The 26,573-nt window shown below is 41.6% G+C and overlaps 1 protein-coding gene across 2 annotated transcripts in view; it reads left to right on the plus strand.

Moving 5' to 3' along the window:
- The window catches only part of TLN2 (talin 2), a 430,025-nt gene that overhangs the window by 172,967 nt on the left and 230,485 nt on the right, over positions 1-26,573 (plus strand). For both annotated transcript variants that reach the window (XM_077472779.1, XM_077472780.1), the window contains exons 3-11: positions 2,556-2,714; positions 3,656-3,753; positions 10,257-10,386; positions 11,464-11,613; positions 12,905-13,047; positions 13,179-13,306; positions 15,024-15,087; positions 15,567-15,671; positions 24,245-24,400. In XM_077472779.1, coding sequence (XP_077328905.1) covers positions 2,579-2,714; positions 3,656-3,753; positions 10,257-10,386; positions 11,464-11,613; positions 12,905-13,047; positions 13,179-13,306; positions 15,024-15,087; positions 15,567-15,671; positions 24,245-24,400 — 1,110 coding nt within the window. In that variant the 5' untranslated portion in view covers positions 2,556-2,578. The remainder of the gene's footprint in view (positions 1-2,555; positions 2,715-3,655; positions 3,754-10,256; positions 10,387-11,463; positions 11,614-12,904; positions 13,048-13,178; positions 13,307-15,023; positions 15,088-15,566; positions 15,672-24,244; positions 24,401-26,573) is intronic.

Genomic DNA, 26,573 nt, shown 5'->3' on the forward strand with positions numbered 1-26,573 from the left:
CTTGTGCCTGGGCACAACCACTGTTTTTGATGAGGATGTCTGATTTACTCCAAGCTGTGTGTAGCAAAGGGGGAGTTATACTGAACGGAGTGCCAACATAATTTTCCCCGAAATGCACAAGTCTGTGACAGGGACGGTGAGCTTTAAATCTCATGTCTGTGCTGGACAGCCAAATAGTTGCACGTTGAGGTGGTCTGACTTTTAATGCCGCAGTGGGTTATTGGGCAAGGATTCATGCCCCCTGTGTGACATAAGTGGCCCAATAAGAAACAAATGTACTACTTTATTAGGGCAACAGCCTTTTATAGAACTTGAGCCCAGAACCCAAAAGCTGGAAGACATGGTTAGCCCTCTGAGATAAATGAAATTGTGTTCGACTGTTCACTGATGTGGCGTGCACCCTTTGATGGTAATTGCGTACTCCATGCGCTTCTTGCTAAATTAATTTCTTCTTGGAATTGTTCCAATTGGAGAGGAGGGTGTATTGTGATCTGTAATTACACACAGCACTCATCACTAGGTCACAGGCAGATCATGGTAAAATATGCAAGCTTTTGCACAGGCACTGAAGATGTTAAGGCTTCCCTAGGATTTGGTTGACTATTAAATTCAGTATTGCTTTGTAGGAAAACCCAACATACAATTTTATTCAACTGACTGAGGCATCTTAGTGATCCATCCTTTTTGCCTTCCTGGTTTTTCCTTTTTAACCCCTTTGACCCCTTTCACACGGGGCTGTCCGTATTTAGCATGCGATTGCTCAGCGGGGAACGCTCCATTGAACCCCGCTGGGCCGGCAGATGACAAGTCCATCTCTGCACTCTGTGCAGGGACGGACCCATCAGAAAGTCCGCTCTCCCCTGGATCCGATCATTACGGGGACCGCCTGTACATTTTCATCTGATCCGCCAGACGGATGGAAAATAGGGTTTCCATCCATCTGGATTTTGCAGAGCGGATCGGATGTCAGCAGATATGTCAACGCTGACATCCGTCGCTCCATAGAGCTGTATGGAGCGACCGCTCAGATCCACCTAAAACACTGACAGACTGATCTGAACAGTCCGCACATGTGAAAGGGGCCTTTGTCATTTGTGCAAAGATGCATCTCAAAATTGCCAACCTATTGACTAATAATGAAAAATTGCAAAGACTTGAAATTTATCACCATCTACAGTACATAATATCAAAAGATTCCAAGAATCCGAAGAAATCTCTGCTCAAGGGACAAGGCCAAAACCTATTGTATGCCTGTGATCTTCTGGCCCTCAGATGGTCCTGCATTAAAAACGAGCATGATTCTGTGATCGGCATCAGTGTATGAGCTCAGGAATACTTCAAAATATGTGAATAGTTTGTTGTACCATGTTAAGGCTTTATCTAACAAAGAAGAAGCCATATCTAAACATGATCTGGAAACGCCTTCAGTATCTCTGGGCCAAAGCTCATTAAAATGGTCTTTTGCAAATTGGACAATTGTTCTGTAGTTAAACTAATCAAAATGTGTCATTCTTTTTGGCAAGCATGGGGGCCGAGTGTTCTGGACTAAAAAAAGAGAGGGACCTTTAAGCTTCTTCTCTTCCCTCAGTTCAAAAGTCTGTATCTTTGATGGTATGGGGGGCGGCATTAACGTGTATGGAATGGTAGGTTGCACCTCTGGCTTTTTACAAGCATTAATGACAAGTTAAAAATGATCCCCGAATGCCCTATAGGAAGTTTTGAAGTATTTGAGGAGCGTTAAAAGCACCCCACAAATGCCTACTCTATTACAGAAAATGAAAGTGGTTGTAAACCCTTACAACACACTTTGACCTTCCTGGTAAGCCTAGATTAAGGCTTACCTGTAGGTCCAAGAAATATCTCCTAAACCTACACGGTTTAGGAGATATTTGCCGAAAGACAGGCACCGCTGTCTACGGCGCACTGAGCATGCCGCCGTCAACGGCGATATGCCACGCGTGGCGGCTCCCGTGCGCGGGAGTGATGTCATCGCGGCTTCACTGAATGACAGCGGCGGAGCGGCGAGACCCACTGAGAAGATGGATGCGCCGGACTATAGTGGACAGCGGTGATTTCGCTGGCTCCTGTGTCAGGTAAGTGACACATAATGGACTACTATGCGATGCATAGTAGTCCATTATGCTTTACCTTTGCAGGGAATGAAAGAGGAAGTAAACTCATCAGGGTTTACTTCCTCTTTAACTCATCTTAACACCCCGCAACTGCCTGTCAGAGCGTTAGGGAAGCATTACCAGAGACTTAAATGGGAGGCGTTGAAAGGCTTCAACTTGACATGAGACTTCAATTTTGAGGTGGTGCTAACACATTGTTTTGATATTGTGAACAGTGCTGTGTGCTGTCCATTGTATCATTTGCACAGGAGTTTGAGGGGCATTTTTAACGGCTCTCAAAGCCCTGCTTTATGTCAGTGTGAACTTAGTCTAATAGCAAGTTTTTTCTTTAATCCACACTGTATATCATAAATGTCCTGTGTATACATAAGTGAATGCATACATATTGCTAATGGTCTTCATTGTGTTATGGTTCATGTGCAGGTTTTGTCCAGTTAGCAGTCACCATGGTTGCCCTGTCGCTGAAAATCTGCATCCGGCAGTGCAATGTGGTGAAGACTATGCAGTTTGAACCATCAACTGCAGTCTATGATGCCTGCCGAATCATACGAGAGAGGGTCCCCGAGGCTCAGACAGGTCAAGGTACGTACTTGTTGCATGATTTTTTTTTTTTTTTTTTTAATCCTTCAATAGCAAACCATTATTTACAACTGTGTATTTCTTTAGAACAGACAGTGTGTTCATTATGCCTAGCATGTGAATCCCATTTTACACCTTTTACAAACACCAAAATAAAACTAGCTTGTGAACAAAATCTGTTTAAAAGCATTATGTAAGAAATTGTTGTGGGCTGAATATAAAACCCTATTCAAGCCAGATTTGTCTCTAGGTGGAATTAGATGATCCAGATTAGAACATTTCTTCTATGGGTGGATAGTGTTGTCTGCAGTCACTCACTGGCTTTATATGGCATTCCTCCATGCTGAAGTTATGTAAAACTATTTACAAACAATGGCACAGATGTGCATCTCTGGCAATTAAGAGAATCAGTCATTTGTTTTACTTTGGATATACAGAGTAGATTTTAAATATATTTCATGGCTCTCTCTCAGAATAAATGTGGAATTAGAAACTTTTGGCTGCCATTGGCGCATTCATCCTTTTGAAAGATTATTGTTGCTTTACTGGTAATACTGTTACACCAGATACTTGGAGTCACTGACCAAGAAAAAATATAAACCTTGACAAAGTTCAGAATTTCCCCACTAAGTCCATACGCTTGTCCTGGGTCAGTAAGAAAGTACAGAGATCAGAGGCAGCCAGGAAAACTGTCATTTTCAGTATGGCATTAGCAGTGAAAGCCCTTAAATTTTCTTCTATGCAGTTTTTCTTTAAGATCTCTTGCTTCTGACTGCTGCTACTGTGTATTTGTGGCTTATTCGTATGGTTCCATTGTTGATAGTGTCTGTTTTGTACAATAGAAGTTTTTGTTCAAAGGAACAGTACTGTTTTGTGCTGCATTCAGCAGCTCGGCACAGACCCTAGAGTCTACATTTGACTTGACCTCTTTCTTTTGCCCACAGCGCTAGACTTCGGCCTGTTCTTATCAGATGAAGACCCAAGGAAAGGAATCTGGCTGGAGGCTGGCAGGACCCTGGATTACTATATGCTGAGGAATGGGGTATAATGGGTCAAATTATTCATGTATTAGTATTACATGTACATTACTTATTTAAACACGTTATTTTATACAAAAAACATAAAATATATGTGTGTGTGTGTGTATGTATATATATGTGTATATGTATGTGTGTGTATATATATATATATATATATATATATATATATATATATATATATATATATATATATATATATATTACAATAAATAGTATTTTTCTTTTCTTTCATTAAGGGATACAAGATTTTGAGACATTTGGGTTATACTGGTGCCCACCAGAGGATTCGGACAAGGGCAACAAAAAAAGAAAGCATGCCTCAGTTTTTGCTAGTGTCTTTTTCTCTACTGATACAACTTTTAAAGGATAAGTTAAACCTTTGAAACGTGTTACATGCTCCACCCGTATTTAGGGTGGAACATGTACAATATTCCAGCTCCTGCCGCCCATTCCCCTGCCATTTCAGGGATGGGCAGTCCATTGAAGTGAATAGTAAAAAAAAATATATTGACAAAAGCTCAGGCACATAGTAGTATGCAAATTAAAATCTTTTGCCTTTAGAGTCAAAGGATGTAATGATAATATAGGATTACAGATTCTGGGTGACTGCCTCCTGGTGGGTATAGATGTGGAATCCTATGCATCTATTCAGCATGATGTAGAAGCCCAAAATGAATTTATGGCCTCCCTTTTGTAAATAAATTTGTGTAATTTTTTGTGTAATTGGCAATATAACAGACAGAGAAGGCGCATAGCCATGGGCTTCTGTATACGTCTCCATCTAGGATGGTGGGAGGAGATACAGATATATAGACTAAAATTGTTTAAGGACTATGTAATTAGCTTCACTATATGTAGGGGCACCCCAAAGGATTTGTTATTCAATTAAACCATGAATTAAAATAAAAGCAAAGTTCTTTGGTTGTGTACATTCATTTAAGATCATCCACATTTAGAAAACTCAAAGCTGGGTAAAGTGTTCCTCAGCACCACCAACTCCTAGCCATTGATCAGGGGCACCCCACAAGTAAATTTCTGCAGTTACATAGAAATTGCTGTAAAATACATGATTTTCACAATGCATAAAACAAGCTTTTTAGGACAAGAGGGTACCCAACTAGACTCCTTTTTTTTTTTAAGCGGTAGTAAACCGCATTAAAAAATACAAATAGGTGTTGGGCAGTTTCAGTCATAATGTGTTAGCATGCATTGCATACTAGCACATTATGACAGACTTACCTGAAAACGAAGCCCTCCAGCGGTGTGCTGTCACCTCCTGAAGGCACTTCCATCTTCCTTCTGGGTTTGCGGGCTTCAGCAATATGAGTGCTGGCAATGAAGTCACTTCTGCACATGCGTGGGAGTTGGTGTTCCTTCAGAGCACATGCACCAGTGATGTCAATGGTTGCATCTAAAGTAAATATATCCTAAACAGTGCACGTTTAGGAGATATTTACTGTACCTATAGGTAAGCCTTATTATAGGCTTATTTATAGGAAAAAATCATACATGGGTGTTTACACCCACTTTAAGTGTAAGGTCAAAACTTTGTTTCATGAAAGATCATAGATGTGTAACCCCAGGAAGGAGAGATAGGATATCTCAGCAGGGATGATTGAAAGATTTGGATTAAATATAATCGATTGGAAAATGATTGGCAAATATCAATGTTTGGTAACACATTGGTAAAACCTCTGGGGTTGGGGACGAATCCCTTTACTCAGATTGCTAAAAATCTTCCAAGATCTTAGACTAATGAAAATGTTCCAACCGATTTTACAGACTTAGACATTCACCAGGCCATTAAAGGGGCTGTACAAGTGTTGTCATTGCAAAGTATGTACCGTAAGTAGAAAAAAAACAAAAGCATTACGGAATAGTTATCGCATACACTCCTTTGACAAGTAGATCTCTTATTAGTTGTTCAACACTCGCATCATATATATCATCACGTATCCGTATAAAAAGATATACATATGCAAGACCAAATAGGGGCTAAAGGTACAGATGAACATATATAATACTGTGCAAAAGTTTTAGGCAGGTGTGGAAAAAAATGCTGTAAATTAACCACTTACAGACCGGACCATTTTGCTGGTCAAAGACCAGACCACTTTTTGCGATTCGGCACTACGTCGTTTTAACTGACAATTGTGCGGTCGTGCGACGTGGCTCCCAAACAAAATTGATGTCCTTTTTTTCCCACAAATAGAGCTTTCTTTTGGTGGTATTTGATCACCCCTGCGGTTTTTATTTTTTGCGCTATAAACAAAAATAGAGTGACAATTTTGAAAAAAACACATTATTTTTTACTTTTTGTTATATTAAAGCGGAGGTCCACCCTAAAGTGGACCTTCCGCTCATCGGAACCCCCCCCCCCCCCTCCGGCGCCACAATTGGCACCTTTCAGGGGGAGGGGGGTGCAGATACCTGTACAGTACAGGTATCTGCACCCACTTCCGGGATAGCTCTCTGCGGAAAGGGGCGTAGATTACGCCCCTTTCCGCAAGTGCCCCGCTGCCTGCTGGGAAACACACAGATCCCAAAGGCAGCAGGGACCGTCCTTATTGCGCAGCGCGACTCGCGCATGCGCAGTAGGGAACCGGGAAATGAAGCCGAAAGGCTCCATTTCCTGATTCCCATACCCAAGATGGCGGCGGCAGCACTCGAGAGACGATCTAGAAATCGGCTTCAGGTGCCGACATCGCGGGCGCGCTGGACAGGTAAGTGTCACTATTTTAAAAGTCAGCAGCTGCAGTATTTGTAGCTGCTGGCTTTAAAAAAAAAAAAAAAACGCGGAGTCCCGGCGGACTCCCGCTTTAAATATCCCCCAAAAATATATAAAAAAAACATTTTTTTCCCCTCAGTTTAGGCCGATACGTATTCTTCTACAAATTTTTGGTAAAAAAAATCGCAATAAGCGATTATTGATTGGTGTGCGCAAAAGTTATAGCGTTTACAAAATAGGGATAGTTTTTTGGCATTATTTTTTTTTTTACTAGTAATTGCGGCAATCAGCGATTTTTACTGTGACATTGTGGCGGACACATCGGACATTTTTGACACATTTTTGGGACCATTGTCATTTATACAGTAATCACTGCTATATAAATGCAGGGATTCCTGTGTAAATGACACTGGCAGTGAATGGGGTTAACCAGTGGGTGGCAGTGTAGGGGTTAAGTGTTCCTAGGGGTGTGTTACTAACTGTGGGGGGTTGGGCGCTCGTGATGGCAGGGCGGCATTGAAGATTGGACGTACCTGTACGCCAATATGCCTGCCCGTGCCATTCTGCCGACGTACATCGGCGTGCGCTGGTCGGGAACCGGTTAAGAATGCTTTCAGAAATAGAAATGTTCTTAAAGGGGCAGCGCACCTACATTTTTTTTTTTTTTTTTTTTTTATTTTTTATTTTTTTTAGTGCACATCTCGTATCTAAATTGTGAGTTAGGTGCTGCAGTTCAATTTTATGCAGGATTTTTTGGGGTATAATATAATTGAATCTGCCTGAGATTACATTAAGGCTAGGTTCACACTATTGGATACTGGTTTTCCCTGCATCCAATTTGCATGTCAGGAGATTGTGATTGGTTCACGTCTCCGGAGCGAATTGCGCTGGAGTCCTGCGATTCTTCTGCTCCGTTTCAGGTCTGAATTCAGCCAAAAATTCTAAGGGAAATCAGATCTGAACTGGTGAACAGGGACACAGTGGACCCCTGCTGTGAGCCGCTCTGCGCTTCAGTGTGAACCAAGCCTAAGAGACAGGAGGATATGAGGCAGCCTACATACACAGACAATCTGTGGTTAGTTCTCCAAGATGTTTGGCACAACCTACCTACCGAGTTTGTGGTCACACCTAATATTGATTCAATTTGGATTTCTCTTCTGTTCATTTACTTTCCATTTTGTTAATTGATAAATAGTCTTATCACTTATCTTACCACTTATTTATGAAAGCATTCAAAATTGACAGCATTTTTCACAACCTGCCTAAAAAATTGTACAGTAGTGTATATGTGCAGTTAAACGTGAATTTATTATTTTTCCACAGTAACATGCAAAGCATTGTTAATGGATCGTGGGTGCATTGGCGGTTTTTGCAGATCTTTCCTCCAGCTTCTTGTGCATATATCTGTATGGACTTTCAGGTAGTAGTTTGAAAGAGGTGTCTAAGAAGTGCACCGATTACCACACCCGCAGTCCATTAACAATTACAAGTCAGTCTGCTGCAGTGGCTCAGCTGTGCGCCAAATTTTAAGTATGACAATGGCTGAAGGGGGAGTAGGAGCGGATGCTGAGGAAAATGTTGCATGTTACACCCTAAAGATGGGTGTAACATGTTCCCACAGGTGAACTTGGCCTTTAGGATTTTTGTACAGGGTGTCCCTCATATGGCTTCCGCTGTATGTTTACCCTTTTATTTGTTGGATTTCAATTTGGCTCTGTCAGTACCTCAAAAACCATCTTTTGAACCTATTAGGGATATTCCCCTTTTTATACTTACTCACAGGGTTGCTTTCCATGTCTTGAGGTTGATTGAGGGACACAGGTCCCACCCCTCTGTTGATGGACTTGCTCTCAACACTGCTTTGTTACAAAATTAAAGCATGTTGGAAGTGGGAGGGGTTATTCCAGGCTGGTCGCTTTTGTTTATTTTTTTTGTCCAAATCCTCCTGTAGGCAGCAGTATAGCAAAAATGTCTCTGACTTGTGTGTCCCTCAGTGAACTCTAAAAAATTAATTTTATGATGAGTGCAAAAATCTGATTTTAGAAACATATAGTTGAATGAGTTTATCAAGCAGCGTAAAATACCTGCTGCTGAGTTCTCTGGCATTCACAGAGGAGATTGCTCTCCTCTGAGTGCCTGTTTATGAAGTGGTGTAGATCGCGTCTCCTTTTGAAGCGTGAAGAGATCTACAAATGCTTTGATCTGTGGAGCACGCTTCCTGTCATTGTAATCTCATGAGACATAGCGAGATTACAGTACCAGAAAATCAATGAAACACTCTGTGTCCGTTTATTACGCAGCGGTGAATTACTACTGCTGATTACATGGGCACTCTCAGAGGTGCCCACCTCTTGCTAATAAAATAAATAGTTCCCCTACTATGTCTAATCGAAGAAGTCAATAATCTTCCAGCACCCCCCAGCCCCGTGCTCCAGGGATTCTCCACCTTTGGGCTGGAGAATCTGGGAGGGAGAATTCTGACAGAGATCGCACCTTCATAAATTGGCCGTTTCTGTCAATGACAGATTCTCTGTGTGCAGAGATGATCAGCGGACAACATGTTCTCTCCTGATCTCGGTTTCATAAACCGCTAATGATGTGAGATGAGCTGCAATCATCAGGATCACTGCTCATCTGTTTCATAAATGGGCACCTGAGTATTGATACGCTATAATTGTTTAATTAATTTGTGCTTACCAGAGTTGAAGCTAAGTTCCATGTATGGATATTTTTCAATTACATTCGTCTAGCTTGGACAAATGTAAGTATACATATTTCATGTCTGGCCAAACACTGTGGAAGCAGAGAATCGCTGAAGTCGCAGCAGCCCTGCTACATAGTAACTTTCTCATGGGTGCCGTTCAAAGAACGATTTGTTTTTTCTAAATGCAGAGGGTTATCTGGATATTGTGTAGAGGCAGGGCTGTGACATCACAATATTTAGCTCACCCAATTGGAGAACTCCTTGTATTCAAAATGCAAAAAAAAATTACAAGGCGTTCTGTGAATGGCGCCTGTGCCAAGCGAGCAACCACCTGCGATTACTATGCAGCAGGGCAGCAGCTTGGCATGGGACCTGGAAACAGCAGGGATTAAACAGGTAAGGAATATGCATGCTTCTATCGGTCCTTGCTGGGAAAATGTAACTGCAAAAATGTCCATAACTGGAATTCACCTTGTCAGCCTGCACGTCCTCCACATTTACAACGTAAAAACTGGGTAGTAGGAAACTCCTTAAAGCCCAATTTTGGGCCGGATTACCGTAACAGGTTTCAAGTAGGCAAACATTTTCGCTCCCCAGGAGAACCTTGCTGGCATATGGCCTGCTCCTTCTGTATTCCTATCTGTATTCCTATCTGTTGTAGCTGTATATGGTACAAGGCTGATTAACCCTTAGCACTAACTTGCATCTCTCGCTCACAAAAGAGAGCCAGGGGCCATGTGTTTTGTGAATGGTAAGGATGGGGCAGAAATGTGACCATAATACTGGGGTTTGAGTGAGCCAGGAAGTATAGCGAAAGCTTGGTGTCCCCTGTTATGTAAATGAACTTATTTGTAGGACATAGAAGTATGCCTGTATGACAGTAATGTCCTCCTGAGGACTGAGAACGTTTGCCTGCTTGAGTCCTGCAAAGGCAATCCTGTCCAGTTCATCATCTCAAATTCAATGGCACTTTCTACAAGGCTATAACGTCTATCTTGGCTTTGTATTTTTCTTGGTAGACTACATTCAGTTACTGTTTATAATGTAGTCTTGTTTTCTGCTGTTGCTACTAGGACATTCTGGAATATAGGAAGAAACAACGGCCACAAAAAATTAGAATGCTGGATGGAGCAGCAAAAATGATTATGGTAGATGACTCAAAGACTGTAGGAGAACTTCTCGTGACAATATGCAGCAGGATAGGTGAGGACTTTATCTTTTTGGGATAAACAGTAAGAATTAGTAGATAATAAAGTAGAGGTTTGAAATCTGTCATATGTATATTGCTGTCTGCTAGGTAGATTTACCAAAATTTACAGTTGTCACAGATCAGGATGTGAGGGAAAATCTTGTAATAGAAACAACTGACAGTTGTCTAACAGGGTTTATTTTGTTGTATCTAGAGGACAGGAAGTGATGGGCAGGGTTTACCATGTTTAATCCACAGCTGATAAATTAAAATATAATTTTGCCTAAATTTATGCTTTGATTCTCTTTAATGACAGAGGATGCTTAAATAGCTTTCTTCCTATTTTATACTACATAAAGTACGTTTTATTTAACACCAACTTCCTCAATACTTCTGCATTTCTCAAAGACTGGATGTGGTTGGGAGTGGTTACTTTTTGTCAGTCCTCTGGCAAGCGCCAAGAAAGACCTTGCAGAATACACAGAGCAGCCCCATCTGCAATTTTTTTTCTTGCTGTAGGACTCCTAAAGTATAATAGAATATTTTTTTTTTTGGCTTAATAAGGTAGGTTTTTTGCATGTGTTATTACAAAGTGAATCATGTGGACCTACTTGCAGCAAAAAAGCATTTATACCAGGTTGTGCATAATGTTTAAGGGCCGGTTCATATGCAGTTCTCTGCTATGTAGTTTACGCCCATTCATTAGAAAAAGCCCACAACAAAAGTAATGCATGCACTACTTTTGGACACTCAATGCAACCAAATCACATGGTACTTCTGTACCATGCGATCTGGTGTGGGTAAACTCACTGCGTTTGCGACCTTTTTTAGGGGCGTCATTAACTGAATGATGACACCAGCTGCAGCTCAAAATTGCAGTGCGCTTAGAACGCGATGCTGGAAACCCTCATGCAATGTGGGTTTCTCGCACTGTGTTCTGGTGTGACCTGGCCCTCAAGACATTTCTTTTTATTGCAACGTTTTTAGAAAAATACAATTTTTGAATGCCCTAGAAAAACTAGTTGGGGATTTACTATGAATTGATGAAGGCATTTACAGACAGATGAAATTAAACATGAGCTTGTGCCCAGGAATTACAAACTATGAGGAATACTCTCTAATCCGTGAGACTGAGGAGAAGAAAGAAGAACCAACTGGAACTCTAAAGAAGGACAGAACTCTCCTCAGAGATGAGAAGAAAATGGAGAAACTGAAAGCTAAGCTCCATACAGAAGATGAGTGTGAGTGAGCACAGGCAAGAGAATGCAGTGAATAGAGCATGCTTATATAGACTTGAGAACACAAAAACACAATGTTTTCCAGTATTAGTCATTTAAAAACATTTTAACCCGTTCCTGCCTACAATCTGTATATCATCAGGGAATGTTGTGGGGAAATGTAAATAAAGGTCCTCCATTTAAAAGTCACCAGCTTGGACCTCATTGGGTTACTGTCTCTCAACACGGCTTTTATTGACAGCTCCATTGTTACTATTTGTAACCAATCAGGTTCCTAAACATGTGATCAATGTGTCAGCTATGACATAGTGATCAAATGCAGGAGGGACGTTTCATTGACATAATGTGCCTTCAGCCTACAGATGCCACTGCAGTGTGAAGGTGGAATTGTTTATTATTGCAATTGTCAGATTTGCTTTTTTTTTTAATTTCTGCACATTTTGTAGTACTATGCTTTTAAAATAGAAAATGTGTTAACACTAAAGCCTTATACTTCAAAAGAGAAGTTTGGGATTTATTTATTATTATTTTTTATTTATTTAGAAATCACACTTACCTAAGTGGATGCAGCATCGGTCCAATGCTGCATCTGTCCCCCGATGGCTCTAAGGCTGAGACCTAAGCAATCAGACACTGCTGATAGCTCGGTTCTCAGTGCTCTCTGAGCAGAAAGCTGGTGACTGGCTCTCTGCTCTGCCCTTCACACTCACCCCTTCATACTCACTGGAGCGCTGGGGCTGTGGAAGGTACAGGAGCGGCCGGCTCAGGTTCAGAAGCTGAGCCGGGTGCCGGTCCAGGCATGTGGGCGGATCCTGACTGCATGGTTACAATCTTTCCCGAGCCTGAACCAGCTCTATGATGTCAGCCAACAGCGAACTTCAGCACAATCTGCACTCCTGTAATCCACAGTAGAAGTACAGCCAAATGATCTTTGGCTGTGCTTTATCTTCAAGTCCTAAATATAAACAATCCTTGTTTAGGTGTACAAATGAATCATAGTTGTTGCAAAGATAACTGAAAAATGCAAAAGCTGCCAAATTTGGACTGGGTGTCAATGATCCCTGGTCACAAAAAGGTTAATTAGTTGAAACTACAAAACCATGTGTTCATATGGTCTAAGCAGATCCAATGAAGACAAACGGTCTATTTTATGAACTGGACATTTTTACCTGATTTCCTATTGTGAATCATTTTCAAAGTGTTTGTTCTTTTTATTCTATTTTGCAGTTTTCTGCCAAATATTGTATATAATTCAGCAATATTTTTTATTTCACTCCCTTCACTGACATTTTAGTAAATTGGCTGGATCATAGTCGCACATTTCGGGAGCAGGGAGTTGATGAAAACGAAACATTACTTCTCCGCAGGAAGTTCTTCTATTCAGATCAGAATGTAGATTCCAGGGATCCTGTGCAACTGAACCTACTTTACGTTCAGGTAAGCAACTGAATTAGTAATGTGGTTTGCACAAATGGGTAGAGTGCATGAGTGTTTTAGCTTTATAATTTTTTTTCTGTGAGTAGCTGCTGTGCCAAGTTTTTATTTACTAAGATCCTTCTTTATTTTAGGCCCGTGATGACATTCTGAATGGTTCTCACCCTGTGTCATTTGACAAGGCCTGTGAATTTGGGGGAATCCAAACACAGATTCAATTTGGACCTCACATAGAAGCCAAACATAAACTTGGATTTTTAGAGTAAGAATGAAGAGGGGGGGTGGGGGGTGTAATATTTCATATGTCATAAGATGTTTCATAATATGTTGTATGTTGTTTTTGGTAATGAAACCAAAGTATAAAGACTGTTGTTCCCACCCCACTCTCGAGAGTGTGAATTTTCTGGATGCCCCTTAATTTGGCCAAAAACACACAGGTAGCAAGTGAAATCAAAGCTGATCCGTTTAGGTGAGGGACTCCTAGTATTGAAGCTAAACCAGGTCACTACTACTATCGAAAGGTACAAAGGCATGCATATTTCTCTCTCCTTTAAATGTCCATGCAGATTACCTGTTTGTATCTGAATTGATAACCACTGGCCACTTGGAACATCAACTTAAACCCTTATAAGTGCTAAGGTACTTTATGTGCCAGCAATGTTACAATGTGTGCCTCCTATGGAGCTTTATTATAAAAGTTTGTTGACTAATCCTGTCTTTTTTTTTTTTTTTTTTTTAAGCTGCACGTATTCCTTATTAAACCCAAAACCAAAAATATAATTCATTACAGCTTACCAATCATTAGATGTGGTGGCTGCATTAGCTAGTCTTTTTTTTTTTTGGCTTTTCCCCTCTGTTTTCACCTGTTGATCTGGCCAGTAACACATCTTCTGTAGCATGTCCCCACTCTGGATGAAGGAGCATCTTTGGACAGCAGCACTGTCAGTCTGAGGGAGGGGAGTGTTAGATGCACTAGCTGATTTATATACACTAAGAAAATGAAGCTAAACTCCAGCTCTCACTGCAGCCACACAAGCAGTTGCAGCAACCGTTATTTTCCTTTTGGGATAATGGTTTTACATAAACAGAAACTGGACATTGTAAGTTCCCCTTGGTGGTAAATGGTTTATCTAACTGATGCATTTGCAAGAGTGCTTGTTCTGTTAAAAAATAACAGACTTAGTTGGCAGATCAGCAGGTGAAAATATAGGAAATAAAGGCTAAAAAAAATTAAAGGGGGCCATCACATTTAAGAATTTCTTTTGGCTTAATACCACTTTGAGTTTGTCTAATACAAATTTTTGACATGCACTTTGCAGAAAGAGCTGCTGGATAGAACATTAGAGGGTAATTGATTTGTGTGGTGGCCTGTGGAGTTTGTGGGATTGTTGTAATTAAAATATATGTCTACTTTTACCTTGTAAAACAACCCCATTTAGTTTAAGTTAAAAATAAAAGGCAAAACATTTTTGTAAATATTTAAAAAAAAAAAACATTTTTAATACCTTCTTTGTTTCTTTTTAAGTAATCAAGTAATCTCTGTTCTCAGCTGCATAAGATCTTAAGAGATCTAGGGGTGGAGAAGCAGCAGTATACTGACTTTCCTAGTAAATGGCTGTGCAGAAGGGAACGTGTGTCAGCAGAAGTCTGATCATTGAAGGACAGGCAGCCTGTACTCCCAGCACAACCAAAAAGCTGACCACGCTGCAATGGATATGCTATTATACCTAAGGTGGTCGGTTTGAAATAGGAAAGTAGGGGGACTGGCAGAATCACCAGTTATTTCACACAAAGAAAGCAATACAAAGAGAAGAGCATACTTTTTTAACACAAGTACAAGTTACAACAAACGCGTATCAAGAATATGAAATGTTGGGGTAACATTTTTTCAAACCATTTGTTTTACCTAAATAAACTTGTGTGTTTTTTTTTTTTTGGCAAAAGCTTGGTGGACTTAACATAGTTTTGTTATGTTTTAGCCTGAAAGAGTTTCTTCCTAAGGAGTACATCAAACAAAGAGGAGCAGAGAAGAAAATCTTCCAGGTAATGTAGAAATAACCAATAAAATGTTCTATTTTGCTAACATTTTGTTGTTGGGGACGATTTAAAGTAATTCATTGTAACTGAAATCAAAATAGGCCACAAAAATGTGTTGCTTTTATTTTTACCTGATAATTATAAGACTGAATCTGCATAATAACCATATGAAAAAGCTCTATTTTTAATGATACCATGCTAGTCATTGTATTATTTATGTTTATCATGTACTTCAATCCATCCCTGCCAAAGAGTTACTACAGAGAAAAGATCTGCACTCATTCAGATTTCATATCATACTGTATGTCTTATCCTGTTCTTCTGCCCAAACATTTTGTTTTTATTATGCCTGCATTTTATATATATGTCTTTACCACCTTAACCCTAAAGTCTGGCAAGTATGTTAGCACTTTGCTCAAAATGTCTTAGTATTGTTTTACTGCATTGCATTTGTTGATGTAATCTATGATTGCTATGACCAACAGGAGCATAAGAATTGTGGAGAAATGACTGAAATTGAGGCTAAAGTGAAGTATGTAAAGCTGGCTCGATCTTTACGGACATATGGAGTGTCTTTTTTTCTAGTGAAGGTATTTTTTATTTATTACGCTTGGTTTCATACATTGTATAGTAAACCACTTCATTAAGCATCATTTCTATCCTAAACTATTTTATTAGGCATTTCTATCTAAAATGAAGAATAACTTTATTATGTATTTAGTAAAAGTGAAAAGTTGCTTTGTGTGGTATCTCCATGCTTCCAACTGCCACTTTTTGGATTTGTTTATTTACTTTACATATATATTGCACATTCATAGCAGTCCCTGCCCTCAAGGAGCTTTCACATTCATACATACGTGGACCAATTTAGACAGGGTCCAAATAAGCTACCAGCATGTCTTTGGAACGTGGGAGGCAAAGGGAGAACATGCAAACTCCAGGCAGGTAGTTTCGTGGTTGATATTCAAACCTACAACCCTAGTGCTGTCAAGCGGAAGTGCTAACCACTAAGCCGCTGTAATTAAAGTGTATTTCAAGCCATTTTTTTTTCCTAGCACTAGCTGGGCTCCACAACAATGTCACCAGACAAGAAGTGAGGTAATATCTGCAACAGGGAAAGCATACAGACCAAAATCTATCCTTCTGCCACTGTAAAATAAAAACAATTTTGTTTCTTTCTAAGTTTCTGTTGGAGAGTTGCCCTCACTTTACATCTGCTAGAAAGTTATCAGTAGTACAGGAATGAGGGTCATCTCTGTCATGAATATCCCTAAAAATCAGGGGTTCTAACCCTAAAGCCTTGTACACACTACTATTTATTTATTTTTTCATTCAACCCAACGTGTTGAACAAAAAAAAACTTGACAGCTCAGGTCGGAGCCGCTGTGCTAACAATTAGATGATGATACAGTGATCTCCCCTGCTGTGCTATTGTATTCTGACAGGGGGATGGCTCCCATGCCAGAACACTCCAGTCAGACATACATGTTGCTAGACATACACTTTGAAAACTTGCACAAGAGTCTCCTCCCTAGCATTTGCTTGTCTCTACAGTGCAGAACCCAAGTGCAGGGTCATCTGATCAGGCATTAATTGAACAACGCAACAGCAATGGCATACATCCACCATCAGAGAGGAACCAGAAGTCTTGCTGGGGCAGGAATGTCTGACAGATTGTGTCTTGGACAGAACTTCATCTTCCAGCCTTACCCAGTGTTTACATCCCAGACATGGAAAATTGGTAGGCAGCCTTCCTCAGCTGGCAGTAAGTGCGCCCTGTTGCTTGGTCCCTACACTCCTAGGTTTTCAGGATGTGTGGCACAGGTGGATGAAGCTAGATGTGGACCTCCATGTGCACAGAGATCTTCTGATGAAAGCTCTTTTGGCTCCATGGGATCAGTAAAACCTAAATTATGCCTCCCCCAAAGCTCCTTTCTCATCTGTTCCACAGAATAAAGATGGGGGGTATTCTTGTGATCCTCATTGTTCTGGACCGACCCAGTTGGGTGTCTCTCCTGTAACACTGCCTGTACATTCACTTGCCTCCTGTACATTCACTTGCCTCCTGTACATTCATCTGCCATTCACCTTCCCATTTCCACGCTGACTCAAAGTTTCTTTCCATCTTGCCATCAACAGTGCGTAGAGCATGTCAGAACTGGTGGCCTCCCACTGGTGTGAGTACCTCAGTTTTTTGCCAGTGTCTAAGGTGTTGGTCACGGGTGACTATGTGATGTGCTGAGCTCCTCTGGAGCAATCCTTGCTGGGGCTAGCCATGCTGACTGGATCCATTCAAAGTGTCTTTTTGGCCAAATTGAGTGCCCCCCCCCCCAGCCTCGTATCCGAAGAAACAAGGTTTTTGCCTGTGAATGCTGCTCTTTTTGAAGAGCTGGAACCCTGGGATCCAGTACTTTTTGGTAGTAAGGCCATAAAGTTTTACTGGCAGGGTGCTGTTGCAGGTCCAGGATTGTGGGTTTCCTCTAGGATTCCCCAGCTCCTGAAGGTTTAACGGAACCCACCGTGAAGGTTGAAGATTAAGTCTGTTGGTTTACCACAGAAAACCCTGCGGCGGGAAAGGTAAGTGGAGTTTTCTAAGAATTTTTTTAAAATTTTCTTATGAATGTCTCCTTTAAACGTCTGTAAAATGTTGTCGTGCCTATTTGTCACCACTGAGGGCTGTATTGAGCACTCACTGCCTCATGCTGGAAACAGTGCAGTATCAGAGAGCTGAAATGCTCCCGCCTCCTACAGCCAGACAGTAGGTCCTCCGGTAAACTTGGGGGGGGGGGGGGGGGTTTCTCCCTGCTTATTCACCAGGTTTGGTGACACAGGCATTTCCTTTGAAACAATTTTGCGGCTGCATCAGGCTGGACGTTAATAGCAGCAACTGCTCAAGCAGTATATGCATTCCTTCTTGTAGTACCTCTGCTTTGTGCATCGGGCTATGATAGAAGGGGGGTAAAAACGCCTCAATAAAGGGCTCTAGAAAGACTTTATTCACACAGATGCCTAGATCCATCCCAGTAAGATGACCTGCTCCCCTGAGAGTAATATGGCTGGTCACTAGGGGTGCAACTGATCAAAAAACTCATGGATGGGATCGTTCCTCGGATCAGAGTCACGGATCTTATCATTTTTTGGATCAGCAAATAATAATTGAATTTGCTGTGAAAACCTGTGAAAATTCCATCACCATATAGTCCCCACTGTAATATCCACGTCATATCCCCCACTGTAATATCCACGTCATATCCCCCACTGTAATATCCAAGTCATATGGCTGGGTATGGAAGGGTATTGGCAGGGTGTTGCAGAGTATTGGCACTGTATGGATGGATGTGACTGCAATTGTCACAGAGCAGCACTGTGGGCACTACAGATCCAGCCCACAACGCTGCTTCCATCTGATCTTTCCCCTCCACTGTACAGATCAGTACAAGTGATCGCTCCATCATTTGAGAGAGTGATCACATAAACGGCCGCCGGGTGTACCAAGATGGCCGCCGCTCCAGAGCTTTCCTAAGGCCGAGGCAGCGGATCTCGGGGTGTGCTGATTCGAACAGGTTGACCCGTTCAGATCATGGAACGGTGGCGATCTGTTGCACCCCTACTGGTCACGGTAAGCCATCAAGAGGTTAAAGTGTTGCAGCTGCTCTTAAACGCTGCAGGCTCTGTGTATATTGCTAAGGAGGTTTTCTTCTTCAACCACTGTAAGCTTAAAGTAAAAGTTTGATGCTTTAATCGCATCCCAGAGTGGGACTAAGCATAACCGGTCCCTGTCCATTGCTCAGGACCCTCATATTGAGGAACAAGGAGCGAGAGATGGCGAATTCTCTCTAGGACCAGGAAAAGGCTGATATCTCCTCTTCCGTAGAACCTGATGCAAAGTATCAAGCTCACAGGAAAAGTTTTCAGTCATTCACTGAATTAGTCTGCTCCACATTTTTACTGCCAGTAACGCAGTCTGTCAATGATCCCACTTCTGGTTTGGGTTCACTAAAAGCCCCCCCAATCAGTTCTTGCTTTTTCTATCCATTCATGGCTAAGAAAGCTTATGTATTCTGAGAGCACCCAGATAAACAGTTTTTTTCCTCTGAAAAAGTTCTCAATACTTTATTGTATAGAGGAAGGGTTTTATGGGGAGTTCCGGCGATTAACGCTGCTATAACCTCTGTAAACAGAAACCTGACTTGTCCTGTAGACAATGCTCATATGCTAAAGGGTCCAACAGATAAGAAGTTAGAGTTCCTTTTTAAAAACAAACAAACAAAAAAACCCTGATATTTCGCCCTCAGGTTCAGCCATTCAAACCTGCGCTAGCGTTCAGAAGCCTAAGCCCACATCACCCTGAAAGCCCCCGATCTTGTCTGATCTTTGAGGCCAAGCAGGGTCAGGCCTGGTTAGTACCTGCATGGGAGACCGCCTGGGAATTCCATGTGCCGTAGGCTTCTAGGACCAGTTTATAGAGGTACTCCAAAGTTATTCCTGATCAGCAGGCCCAGGGTTTGGCCGGCATATCAGAAGCGTTCTGTTGTACAGTTGACTCTATGAAAGATTCTATTCTCCAGGCCCCACGGCTCATGCCAAGACTGGTACATGTGCATAGAATCCTATGGGTGAAAGATGGTCAGCCGAATCGCCATACAAAAAGTTCTTGTCCAGTTTCCCTTTTGTTATGGTGAATGATTATTTGGAGACAATTCGGATAAGTATATCCAAAGAATTTTTGATGGGAAAGTTCCCTTTTTTCTGGTTAGGAAGTTTACGTTTTTTTTTTTAAATGTGCTTCTTCACCAGTGCCAGGGGCATCTGCCTCCAGGCAGTCACAATGGCTTCCACCGTCAGGATTCAAGAGGTAAACTTCAGGGTCAGTCCCAGGGTTAAAAGAGGGCCTGGGGGAGGTAACCCACAAAACAAAATACTAAAGCCTTCTGAAAGAGCGTCCCCGCTTACTCAAGTGGGGTGAAGGCTTCTACGGCTTTCAAGGGTCTGGCAGGAACAATGTCAGTGTTCCCATCTCCTCGTTTTCTCAGATCAAAACGTTCCCAGAGATCCAGTGAAAAGAAGTCTCTCTCTCTCTCTCTCTCTCTCTAGCTTGGATCATCATGTCTTGTCTCTTGTCTCAAAGAGTGATATTGGTGGTCCCCTTGGCAGAGCAAGGATTAGTTTTTTTTTTTTTTTTTTTTTGCGGTTCCAAAACCTTCCGAGGATGTCAGACCCATTTTAGATCTCAAAGATCTAAACCTACAATGGGGAGAACTTCTGGTGTCAATCGACGTCAAGAATGCTTTTTCCCCCCCCTCACCAGAAATTTAAGGCTTCAAGGTAGAAAATCTTAATTTTCAGTTTGTAGCTCTGCCTTTCGGTCTAGCTACTCGACCTCAAGTGTTTACAAAAGTCCTGGCTCCTCCGTTAGCCAGGGTAATGGATTAAGGTATAACAATACTGGCCTATTTATATCTTCTCTTCGTAGATCAATTTGGTAGCCCACTTAATCCAAACTTTGGTCACCGCAGTTAGCTACCTGGAATACCTAGGTTGGTTTCTCAGACTAGAGAAATTCTCCTTAAATCCATCAAGGAGATTGCAGTACTTTGGACTGATCATTGATACAGCTCAGAAGAGGATGTTTTTTTTTTCCCCAGGAAAGGGTCAGTTCCATAAGGAACTGATTAAGTTACTCAAGTCAAAGAATCATCCTTCTATTCGGCATTGCATGAATTTGTTGGAAAAGATGGTGGCTTCTTTCGAGGCCGTTTTTTTATGCCCAGTTTCATTTAAGACTGCTGCAAAACAGTATCCTTTCAAATGGGAACAAGAAGGCCCAAGCTCTGGGCTTCCTACTGTGTTTATCCCCCAATGTGCATCAAGAGCCCCAATTGGTGGTTGATATTCAAGAATCTTCAAAAAGAGGAATCCTTTCTACCAGTTACCTGGAAGGTGGTAACAGACGCCAGCCATCTGGGCTGAGGAGCAATCCTGGAAGAAGCATCTGTCCTAAGGAAATGGTCCAAATCAGTGATGACCTTGTCCATCAATATTCTAAAAATGTGGGCAGTACGCCTCGTCCTCGAGGCCTTGAACGCTCATACTATGGAATTGTCCTATCAGGATCCGATTCAAACCCAAGGGGGCACAAAAAGTCTTGCAACCCAGGAAGAGGTGATTCATATTCTATCTTGGCAGAAAACAAAATTTCTTGCCTATTTACAATTTTCATTCCAGGAATAGGAATTGACAGGCGGACTACTTGAGTCGCCAACAATTTTTCCTGGGAGAATGGTCCTTTCACCTCGACATGTTTCTGTTGATATACCAGAAGATGAGGAGTTCCAGATGTGGAACTTTGTGTCAAGGACAAGGGATCTGATGGCATACGAAACAGATACCTTGATTTTTTTCCATGGGATCAGTTTTTTTTACTGGTTTTATGCATTCCCTCCTGTTCTGCTGCTTCTGCACCTTCTTCACAGAATCAAGCAAGAAGGGAAGGAGGTAATTCTTGTGGCCCAGGAGATCTTGGTTTGCCGAGATCGTAAAGATGGCGGTGGGGGACCCTTAGACCCTACCACTATGGCCAGACCTTCTCTCGTGAAGTCTGGTATTCCATCCTACCGATTTAGCCTCAGTAGTTCTACTTTGGTAAATACTAAGAAGCCGGCCTCCAGAGTCAAGAATCTGGCACCCCAGGAAATATGTCATAGGTGGGATCCTTGAATTCCTACAGATAGTACTCAAGGCCAGCTTCAATTCTAAACCTATCGATGGCCAGATGTCGTCCTTATTGGTCTTTCTTTTCATCAACCACTTGCTCCTCTCTCTGGTTCTTAACTTTATTCAGGGGGTAACACGGATTAATCCTCCAGTTTGATCACCCCTGAACCCTTGGAACTTAATTTTAGTCCTGTCGGGTTATAGAAGCAGTATTTTTTTTCTGAGCCAGTACAAGATATTCCCTTGGTCCTTTTGGCGGGGGAAAAATAATTTTCTTGTTTGCCATATCTTTTGCAAGAAGAGTATCAGTTTTGGCTGCCGTTTCTTGTAAGGACCTGTATTGTTTGTTCATAAGGATGAAGCTGTATTGCGGCCTCATTCTGAATTCGTACCGATGGTAGTATCGGGTTTTCATTTAAACCAGGATATTGTTCTGCCTTAATTTTTTTTCCAGAACTTAATTTCTGTGGAAGAAGGGTCACTATGTTTTCTTGATGTGGTGAGAGCGGTCAGGGTCTATTAAACGTGTTGCCAGATGGTCCTAAAAGAGGACAGGCAGCATCGAAATCTACTGTTTTTAAATGGATTCGTCAAGTGATTGTTCAAACTTAAGGTTTTAAGAGGAAACATCCTCCTTTTCATATTAAAGCTCACTCCACCAGGGCTGTTAGCGCTTCTTGGGCAATGCATTACCAAGCCTCCATGGCTTAAATCTTCAAGGCCGCAACTCGGTCTTCAATCCATACATTTACCATATTGTATCATGTAGATGTAAAAGATCATGAGGATATCTCCTTTTGGGCGCAGTGTACTGCAGTTTGCAGTATGAATCCTCTGGTCTCTTGGTGCCCTTTGTGGTGTCTCCCTCCCTTCAGTTGGCATTGCTATGGGACATCCCACATAGTAACTACTATGGCTCTGTATCACGTGATGTACAAATAAGAAAATAGGATTTTTATAACGGCTTACCTGTAAAATCCTTTTCTTTGAAGTGCATCACGGGACACAGAGGTCCATCCCTTCTTGGTATACATGTGTATTGCTTTGCTAAAAAACTGAGGTACTCCCACCAGTGGGATGGGTTATATAGGGAGTGCACTTTTTAATTTAGGGCGTGCCAGTGTCCATCACCTGAAGGTGGCCTATAACCCACATAGTAACTACTATGGCTCCGTGTCCTGTGATGTACTTCAAAGAAAAGGATTTTACAGGTAAGCTGTTATAAAAATCAGATTTTTCTGGCCTGCTCAAGAATGTGAACTTTAGGGCACATTCACAGCTATCTGTGTGCATGGTAATGCATATACATAGGAGGGGTGCCTATGGCTTTTCTTTGAGAAACGCAGCACATCGATGTTAATCAGCCAGTTGGGAAAGAGCAGGATTTTTACCTGAAATGTGCTTTTATGAAGTAAACTTCATGTTTTTTTAGTGCAGGAAAACATACGACTAGGCCCTAACAATCTGTGAATTTTAACTGTTTCTGTATATTTCCAATATTTCTTTGAATGGGAAAGTTTAGATGGGTAACCAGGGAAATGAGAATATATACAGCTCAGTTCCTGTCACGCCATTATCATTTTTATGGTCCCTGTGTGGACAATTTGCAATCAGCAGTCATAAGGTAGCAGAGGTGATAGACGCAGATTGTTTATGAAGGTGTCAACTTGGAGAGCTGCTGTTCAAGTTGTTTTTTTGTTTTAATTTTGAGTGTTATGATGTCAAAGAATTCTTCTTGCCACTTTAAAGTTTCATTGATAAGTATAATTTCACACACACATACATATATTATCGAAAAATTCTTACCAGTGAGGTAGTTGAATAATTTTATACCCACATAAAAAGGTCCACTATATATTTCATTGTATTATGATTACAAAGTACTTTGCTGCAACTGCCTTGTATCAGTTTATAATTCTACTCTCATGCTGTGCTACCACCTACTGTTCCTGTGTGTGCATTACCATGCATGTCGTGTTTTGTGTTGTCTGCTTTGGCTGTCGGTAAAAAGCCCCCAGTGTTTCCTCTGCAAATGCATTGTGTGGTGGGAGAAAGAAATCTGATTTTGTGGCAAATTCTTTCTTGCTTTTCTTGCATTTTTATCCTTCTCCCAACTTTCATCTCCTCTGGTGCTTTCTTTCATAATTATCATCTTTGTTAAGCTGTGATTATTTAACCTAGACACTTTTCCCTCAAGTCAAATCATTGCACATTTTCTGTCTGCATTTTCTGCTGACCTCATGATTCAGTAATGCTGTGACATGCAGCTCTGAACACTATACTTTATCACTGTAAGGACCACCTCTTTTACCAGCCTTGTCAGTATTCTGTCAGTAACATGACTGACTAAATCTAATTTTACTTCAGCCAAAAAATATAATTATGAAGATGCAGTTATTTGATTTATATGATTTTTCTTTTTTTTTTTGTATCACTTTTAACTTTGCAGGAGAAAATGAAGGGTAAGAATAAGCTTGTGCCACGACTTCTTGGAATCACCAAAGATTCAGTAATGAGAGTTGATGAGAAAACTAAGGATGTACTTCAAGAATGGCCACTAACAACTGTTAAACGTTGGGCTGCCTCTCCAAAAAGCTTCACTTTGGTATGAATCGGTTGTTCCTTGGGATGTCTATTTTGTTCTGACAGCTCGAGCTGTCCACCTAGTCATCGATTTCTAGACCCTTTCCCCTTCCTGATCTTATGCTCATATTACCTTCCCTTTGTTCTCTTCTTGCCCACCTGAAAGCTTATAGTCACCCTGTTGGGTTGTATACTGCTGTGTTTAAAATTTGTAACCGTACACACAATTGGTTTTACCACAATAAATCTGTATGTTACAACTCTTATTAACAATGTACCATACTTTCAGATGTTGGGCTATCTATCTTCATTGTCTAATTCCTCAATAAAAATCTGTTTTACAAAGAAAACTCAAGAGAGTTAGGCCGGCCATAGACAAAGCAAACTTCTCTCCTCTTATCACAGACATTGTGTTCTCCAAGCGGGGGCAGAGGAAGCCTTCCCCCATAACAGCCGCTAACAATAATCGCATGTAAAATTCAGCAGGCTGGCTGTATCCAAGATTGATCGATCAACTTGGATACTTTCAGTCTGCCCATACTTGGTGTGAATCAATTTGAACCATCTATAGCCAGCTTTAGGGCTTGTTCACACCAACCTACATGCTGAAATGGGTTGTTCTAGGGTGCAGTCTGGTGTCCGTTGTTTGCAGCGGTGAGGGGCAGTGTCTTGCATCACAATTTTTTCTTATATTTTAATTTTTTTTTAACATTTGAAAGGTCACAAAATTATTATCATTAAGGTCTTCTGCTGGAGAGGTTCTATACCAATCTAAACTGTGTTTAAGGTATAGTGCAATCTTTCTGTTTATATATAAAACATTTTAAAATTGCATAACATAAGATTAGACCATATGATGTACTTTTCTATTTTGATTCATATTACATTTACATTGGTTTTCTGTTAAAGTGGAAGCTCAGTCAAACACTAGACGTAAACCTACTCCCTTTCTAAGCCTATTCTATCTACCCTTTTTTTTTTTTTTTTGAAAAACAGGAGTGCTTTATTTCAAAGATATCACAACAGAATACAAAACAGAATAAGGCAGAGGAACAACTCAATCGTACAGTCAAGTAGTTACAGATTAATATAGTAGTTTAGAGTGTCATACAATAGAAGAGGGATATTCGAATACCCCTACAGTGAGGCCCAGAACAGATCATCCATCACCAAACACCATACAGGAGATATACCCAGATAAATAAGCTTAGGTCGTCCAAGTAAGCAACAGTGGAAGGGAGATGGGGAGAGAAGGGGGGGGGGAAGCAAACCCCAACAAACTGAAGGGCAGGCAATCCATGATCCCAACTCTATCCTCACGTGGCTGTCCCGGAGGTCCACGGTAGCCAGATCTTGTCAAACTTCCACGGACAACCCCGATTATGATACGTTAGCTTGTATAATGGGAGGGCAGCGTCGACTGCTCGTTCCCATCGGGCTACACTTGGGGGGCGCTCCGAGAGCCACTTACACAAAATTGCCTTCTTCGCATAGAAGAGGAGATAGGAGGTCAATAGCTTCGAGTAGTATGGCGTGAGTTCATCTGGATGGATGCCCAATAAGGCTAGTGCAGGGGTCCGAGGGACCCCTAACCCCAGCCGGATATTCAAGTGATCAAAAACGCCTAACCAGAAGTCCTCCAGCCGTCTACACTCCCAGAACATATGTAGGTACGTTCCAACCTCAGTTCGACACCTGGAGCAATAGGGGACTCTAGTGGGATATATCCTGGACAAACGCACTGGAGTGAGGTACACCCGATGGAGAAATTTCGTCTGGATGAGTTTATCACACGCCGATATAGCCAGTTTAGTGCCCCTCTCCAGGCATTCCTCCCAGTCCTCCCTCTCCAGAGTAGGGATATCAACCTGCCACTGATTCCAAAGCAGGTTCAGCCTCGCAGATTCAACCGGGAAGACCACCCGGTACAGATCCGAGAGAGGTTTCTTGGGGCCCTCCCCCGTGAATAATTCTTCAAGTGGAGTGAATTGTAGGGTCGGGGATACAGAAAATTGGGCTCTAACAGCATGACGCAGCTGGAGGTATCTGAAATACATCCAACCAGGCATGGCGTGCGATTCTGCCAGACGAGCAAAAGGAAGCAACCCTCCCGACGACAGGATATCCCCCAGCGTATTAATTCCGAATCGCACCCAGACCTGCGGATCCGGGATTGACCTAAAGTGCGGCAGGGT

Source organism: Lithobates pipiens, unplaced genomic scaffold (genome assembly GCF_037356315.1).
Source record: "Lithobates pipiens isolate NorthernLeopardFrog02 unplaced genomic scaffold, aLitPip1_a1.2 Scaffold_8, whole genome shotgun sequence".
Taxonomy (NCBI): Eukaryota; Metazoa; Chordata; class Amphibia; order Anura; family Ranidae; genus Lithobates; species Lithobates pipiens.